Raw genomic sequence first — 7042 nt, 5'->3', positions numbered from 1 at the left:
TAACTCTAAGGACATAGAAAAAAAAAACACAAAGAAATTAACAAAAGAATAGCGCAAAGAAAATTAACAAAAAAATAGCGCGAAATAACGCGTTCCGCCCGCCGTGGGACACGTCGGAACGACTCCTCCCACTGGAGCTAGTTGAAAGAGAAAAGAGAAAAAAAGAAAAGCAAAGCTTGAGAAAATTGATAACTGCCTGCGTTCAGGTTTCGCACTCAACCGGCAAAAGACAAAGCTTGCCGAGGGGTCGCTTGAACTCCGATGTGGCGGTCTTGACGGTCACTACTCGAACGAGCCCATCCTCCCCGGGGTGACAACGAATCACTCGGCCAAGTTCCCATTTGCATGGTGGGAGGAGAGGGTTTCGTAAAAGGACCATTTGGCCGGGTTTTAACGACGGCGTTGATTTTCTCCACTTCTGTCGTTGTTGCAACGTGGTCACGTAGTCGGCCGCCCACAGTTTCCAAAAACGTTCGGTTAACTGCCGGACACGCTGCCAGCGAGATAGACGGTTTTCATTTAGCGCGAGTAGCGACGGTTCAGGATGAATCGTGATGGGAGCACCGATCAAGAAGTGACCGGGCGTCAAGCACTCGACCTCGTCGAAAGAATCCGAGAGCGGGGCTATCGGGCGCGAATTCAGACACGCCTCTACGTTATACAAAAACGTGGTGAGTTCTTCGAACGTGAGGGTTTGATTCCCGACGACCCTCCGCAGATGGTGCTTGACGCTCTTCACTCCGGCCTCCCATATACCGCCAAAATGCGGAGCGGAAGGCGGCAAGAAGTGCCATTCAACACGATCGCTCGCGACGTGACCCTGAAAGTCGGCGTTATTTATGGCATTTCGATACGCGACCGTGAGTTCGCGGTCCGCTCCGACGAACGTTGTTCCATTGTCCGAATACACGGAGCTGGGCAAGCCGCGGCGTGAACAGAAGCGAGTAAACGCATTGAGAAATGTTGCAGAGGAATAGTCCGAGACGAGTTCCACGTGAATAGCTCGTGTGGCTAAGCACACGAAAAAGGCAACGTAACCCTTTCGCGATGAGAATCCTCGCCCCGGTGACGATCTCACTAGAATTGACCCCGCGTAGTCAAGCCCACAATGTTGGAAGCAACGAGTCGGAGCAGACACACGAACCGCCGGGAGACTTCCCATCAATTGAGATGGAACTGCAGCACGCTCGCGAGTGCACGCCACGCACTTAAAGAGAATGGATCGCGCGACGCTTCGCGCCCGGAGGATCCAGAATTCTTGTCTCAGAATACTTAGTGTGAGTTGCAGCCCGGAGTGAAGTCCCCGCTTATGCGCATTGCCAACGATTAAGTTGACGAGCGGATGCGACGCGAGAAGTATCGGGTGCCGAGCGTTGAACGGAATCGGAGCGCGAGTCAACCGCCCGCCGACGCGAATGATGCCGTCACTGTCGACAAAAGGCCGTAACGATAATATCGCACTCTTCGTCGGAAGGTCTCGATTTAATTGCAAGAGTGAAAGCTCCGATGCGAATAAGACTGTTTGCAGCCGGCGAATCCAGAACGTGCGAGCCGCCGAACATTCTGCCGACGCGAGCGCAATTCCGTCACCTCGACAAAGCTGGTCCCGTTTATGTTTACGACACCGGGCAATGAACCGAAATATATATGCGGTAACGCGAAGCAATTTCGGCCACGATGAGAATCTTAGCGCGATTTCGAACGAGGAAGGATCTTCCCCCACGTGAAGACTAACTGTCTTTTCCTCGAGAGGTGCATCGGCGGCTAAAGAATTCTCTAATTGGGGCCACGCTTCTTTTGATAGACTCAGCCACGGCGGACCATGCCACCACAACGGATGACTAATCAGCTCGTCACTGATGAGTCCTCGCGAGGCGCAATCCGCCGAATTATCGAGCGTAGACACATATTGCCACTCTGCATTCGGCGCTCGGTTTCGGATCTCGGCTACTCGGTTCGCGACAAACGTCTTCCATTGCGACGGATGCCGGTCCAGCCAGGCAAGAACGATGGTTGAGTCCGTCCAGCACGTGCAGGACGAAATTTCAAAATTTATTGACTCCCGAACGAACTCGAGGAGGCGAGAGAGCAGTACAGCCGCGGAGAGCTCCAACCGAGGAACGGTAAGCGGAGTTACCGGAGCGACGCGTGACTTCGCGGCGAGAAGCGTAATCGTAACGTCGCCCGAGCTCGATACAACTCTTAAGTAAATGACCGCTGCGTACGCGGAGTTAGAGGCGTCCGAGAATCCGTGGAGCTCGGCGCTCTCGAATTCCGATTCGACGAACGTCCAACGCGAGAGCCACACTTGGTTCAACTGTGGCAACCGAGAATAGATGGCTTTCCATCTACTGACAAGCGAGGCCGGAATCTCCTCGTCCCACTCGACTTTGGCTTGCCACAGCTGCTGCATAAAGATTTTCGCGGCGATTGTCGCGGGAACGACCCACCCGAGTGGGTCATAAATGCGCGAGATTGCCGACAATACCGTCCGCTTGGTGGACGGAATCTTCTCATCTATGGACACGGAGACCTGAAAAACGTCCAGGCGTGGATTCCATCCGATCCCCAGAATCTTAAGGTTTTCATCCGGAGCCAGTTGTTTGGTGCACGCGAGCCCGTGGTTTTGTGGATCTATGTCCGAGAGGAGCTCGGCCGAATTACTCGCCCATTTCCGGAGCTCGAACCCTCCGCGTCGAAGCAACTCCGTTAATTCGTCCCGAATCTTACGCAGTTCCGATACTCTATGATAGCCAAAACAAACGTCGTCCACGTAGCTGTTTTCTAAGAGGATTGCCCTTGCGCGCGGGAACCGGTGCCCCTCGTCGGAAGCTACTTGTTTAATTACGCGGAGGGCCTCATACGGGGAGCATGCCATCCCGTACGTCACCGTCAGGAGCTCGAAATCGATAGGAGCCTCGTTAACGTTCGGTTTCCACAAAATGTGTTGATACTGCGTGTCCAATGGATCAACGAGAATTTGCCGGAACATTTTCGCGATGTCCGCGGTATACACGTATCGGAATGAGCACCACTTCAAAATGACCGACGCGAGTTCCGATTGTAATTTGGGTCCGGGTAGCAGATGGTCATTAAGGCTGGTTCCGTTGGACGAACGACTTGACGCATTAAATACGACTCTAAGTCGACTTGTAGCACTCGATTCACGTAACACCGGATGATGCGGGATGTATACGCAATGGTCCGTCGGCTCTCCTAAGGGGACCCGCCTCATGTGCCCGAGACTCTCGTATTCGTTAAGAAATGCGGCGTATTCCTTGAAAAGTACGGGATTGGCGTGAAGTCGGCGCGAAAGGGACTCGGCTTGTTTTTCCGCGATGAATCGAGTTGCCCCTGTTGAAATTTGATTATTTCCCTTTACAAATATGCGAGATAAGGTATAAATAAATGTGTTCAGTATTTCAATAAACAAAAGAAAATGTATATATATATAATTACGAGAAATATGTAACAATACATTCAAACAGTTTCAAATAATTATATATCAATCACATACAAATAAGCAAGAAAATATACGTGTGAACCTCAAAGTCACAAGAAAAGAAGATACAACATTAGCCAATGCTTTGTTCAAGCAAAGAATCTCATAAATCAAATTAAAGAAAAATTTCTACTCATCCAATTGATTCCGTGACTTCCAGATATCAGTCGCCTTTTTCGTTTTTCAGATCTGTGCACAAATCCGCCTTAATTCTATATCGGTAAACTATTCGCCAGTAACCATCCGCCAGTGGATCCACTTATTTGTTCGCTCGCTCAGTACGTTCGCTCGCTACAACGGTCGCGTGAGAAAAAAGGCCGAATACATCGCTACGCGTCTCATCGTGCCGATATTTGTTTATCGATATTTGATGCCCGAATCTTCCCGAGACAATTGGGCAGAATTAGCGCGAAGTTTAAACTAGTTTTCTCAACAGCCCCGATATTAATCGGGAGTTCCGTCTTAAACGGAAGTCTCACGATGTAGCGACCCCCCGGAGTGCGCGAATGCGTGTTAATAAAGTGGTTTTCGCACCTAACTTCCTCGGGAGTGAGAAGCGCCTTCCGTGGGACTTCTTCAACCTCCCAGAATCGCCGTAGTTCGGCATCAAGCGACGGAGACACCGATATGTGGTGCACGGAGACAGCGGGGTGAGCATCGGTTGCTAAACAAGCAGAGGATGCATTTGACGATGCAGTGAGGCCCACCGGACCCGAGATCAGCCAACCGAATATAGAGTTTCGTGCGATGGGGTCGCCCTGACCGCCCCTCCGTATCCCGTCGAGTATTACGCTTCCGTAGAGATCCGCGCCTATGATTACGTCAATCGGTTCGGCACTGCCGGGATCGGGATCAGCCCACGATAAGTTTGCGAGATGAGAGAGAGAATGCAAATCGATGACCTTCCGCGGCGCGTACGAAGTGAGTTGAGGCATGATAACTGCGGGCGCGGAAAGGGACGGAGCGGTCGACTCGCGCGGCGACACCGAAATCACAACGGCTTTATTAAAGTTTCCAGCGAGCACACCCCCGATAGCGGACACGGCTACGGGCATGGTGATGCGCTTCGCGCGCAGATTTTGCGCTAGACGCTCCGAGATGAACGTCATCTCGGAGCCCTGGTCGAGCAGCGCTCGAACGGCGAAAGATCGTCCAGACGAAGCCCCCACCGTCACCCAGGCCGTGGCAAGGAGCACTTGTGACCGAGCTTTAGGTGTAGAAGCGCAAAGAGATTGAACGGTTGTGTCGGAAGCCACGGGCTGATGCGGCGGAGGCGTCGGGGACGCGTTCGCGACGCTAGCCGCGGCGGACGTATCAGCGCGAGAGTCCGATGAATCGTGTAAGAGTGAGTGGTGCCGTTGCTGACACGTGCGACAAGAATATTTACTTTGACACTCTCCGACTGCGTGACTCTGACTGAGGCAATTGTAGCATCTTTTATGACGCTTGACGAGCTCGCGACGTTGGATCGGACTCCCGGCCGTAAACGTCGGGCAAGCGCTCATGAAATGTCGTGCCTTGCAGAGCGGGCAGGCTGCCGGAGCGGTCTTAGACGCGGTTGACACGGTAATCTTTTGCCCCGCCGCCGATTTTGAGCTTGCCTTCGCCGACGAACAATCCTCGAGCGCGTGGGCTCGAGCAAGCAAGAATCTATCTAGATCGTCAAAGTGCGGAGGCTCGTCGCTGTCGCTCGTCTTGACGTTCCACGCCTTTCTCGTGACTGGATCAAGCCTTTGCACTACACTGTGCACGAGGACATCGTTCCACAAGTCTTCCGGGGTACGGTCGATATGTCTCAAGGCGGACACGGCAACGCGAACTCTGTCGCGTAACGAATGGAGTTCAGACGACGATTCGCGAGTGAGCGACGTGAGATTGAGAATTGCTGACAAATGTACATTTAAGATACGACGTTTACTCTCGAACCGCGATGTGAGAGTTTTCCATGCTATATTGAAGTTATCGCCGGTTATCGATAAGTCTGCGATACTCTCCAGCGCGCGGCCCTTCAGGCATGAGGCGAGAAAATGCATTCGCGAAAAATTCGACAATTCTTTATTTTTCGAGATAAGCGACTGAAAGCGATCGCGAAACTGCTCCCACTCCTCGAACTTCCCGTCGAAGGGTGGCAGTTTTATCGGAGGCAGGTGGGAAAGCGAGAACGCCAACGGATTAGCTCGGGTGAACGATATCTCGGTGGAGTTGGCAGGACTCACAGGCGGCTCCAGTTCCTCCAAGCATTCCGTCATGTAGTCCATCGCTGTTTGGAAGGCGTCCTCGGCTTCGTCAAGGACATCTCCGTTGAAGTAATCATGGTGGCTTCTCATCTCCGCACTGGCCCTTTTTGACAGGGAAGCGTGCCCCTTTCTCAGCTGGTTCCAGTTTTCTTTGAGCGACGCCATTCACGACCGAATCTTGGCAGGGGTCAGATTTTTCCTGCCAGTCTTCTTAAAATTCTCGAGAGCTCGAGAGATGCTGTGCTTCATCTGAAGCTGCTGATCGAGGAGTTCTTCAGCACTCATGTTTCCACCGTTCACTGATGTCGCACCTTGCCGTCAATCACGCACGAATCTCGATCCGGCTCGAAGGACCAAAATTTTATGTTCGAGATTCACTGACGACGCCCAGCGCTGAGCGCGAGAATCGTGCACACGAGACTCGGAAGTCTTCGATAAGGATTTGACATCAGGATTAGACACAACACACCAAAGAAAGTAAAGGTTGCGATTCAGTGAAATTGAATCTGTATTTATCGTCTCAGTTTAATAGTGGTTAACGCAGAGAACCCGATTTAGTAAAACCAGGCGTCGAATGGTCGTTCGAACGAGACTCGGTTACACGGCACTCGTGAGGTGAACCGAACAAAGAGAAAATTACGAGCTAGAGAAGAAGACTTTCTTCGACTAGAATCGTGAGACAACTGATTCGGTTTTTGCCGCAGTATTTTCTTCCTTTTGTCTTCCAAACTATCTTGTTATTCGCCCGAGTTGCTCGAACGACGATTCGACATGCCCATATATGGCAACGCGAGCCGCTTCGACCGATGTTTGCCGAACATTAGAGAAAAATATTTTCCCCTGCTCAGACAAATACCAGATGTACTGAGTCCTTGCGAAGGACTGAGATTATTTCGTGAGAAATTAGGATTTTACTAAAATTCTCTTCAAAACTATATTCATTCCGCTCATCCTCAAACATTTAGCCTTTGGAAACGCACCGACGAAATTAATAATTTGTAACGGGCAAATTAAATATCCACCGAAAGATCTGCGCTCAGAGATAATCCGAGAAATGCATTGTTTGCCTACAGGAGGACACCGCGGTGTTACTAAAACATACAGTAGAATTAAACACAAGTATTATTGGAAAAATTTAAAGGCCGACGTGCAGAGGCACATACAACAATGTCTACAATGTCAACTGAAAAAATTAGTTAGAGTCAAAACTAAACAGCCGATGATAATCACCGATACACCGGGTGCAGCCTTCGATAAAGTCGCCATGGATATCGTAGGACCCTTGCCGAGAACGGACAGTAGC

The 7042-nt window shown here is 51.1% G+C and overlaps 1 protein-coding gene across 1 annotated transcript; it reads right to left on the bottom strand.

The window, feature by feature from the left end:
• Nucleotides 1-202: 202 nt before the first annotated feature.
• On the bottom strand, nucleotides 203-5904 carry LOC113562802. Its single transcript, XM_026973293.1, has 3 exons — nucleotides 4042-5904; nucleotides 1736-3376; nucleotides 203-820 (listed from the first exon to the last, which is right to left on the bottom strand). Exons 1-3 carry the CDS (start codon nucleotides 5902-5904, stop codon nucleotides 203-205), a joined length of 4122 nt encoding a protein of 1373 aa, XP_026829094.1.
• Nucleotides 5905-7042: the final 1138 nt, after the last annotated feature.

This window comes from Ooceraea biroi, chromosome 10 (genome assembly GCF_003672135.1).
Source record: "Ooceraea biroi isolate clonal line C1 chromosome 10, Obir_v5.4, whole genome shotgun sequence".
NCBI lineage: Eukaryota > Metazoa > Arthropoda > Insecta > Hymenoptera > Formicidae > Ooceraea > Ooceraea biroi.
Note: the sequence above shows the minus strand (reverse complement) of the source record. Positions and strands in the feature narration are given on the sequence as shown.

Bases quoted from the DNA above. Each gene is read 5' to 3' on its own strand.
- LOC113562802 (XM_026973293.1), bottom strand. From the start codon at position 5,904: ATGGCGTCGCTCAAAGAAAACTGGAACCAGCTGAGAAAGGGGCACGCT. The intron at 3,377-4,041 runs GTTAGGTGCGAA...ATATTTGTAAAG, and splicing joins CGCTTCTCACTCCCGAGGAA to GGAAATAATCAAATTTCAAC. The intron at 821-1,735 runs GTTAGTCTTCAC...GCCGACTTTCAG, and splicing joins CACCTCTCGAGGAAAAGACA to GGTCACGTCGCGAGCGATCG.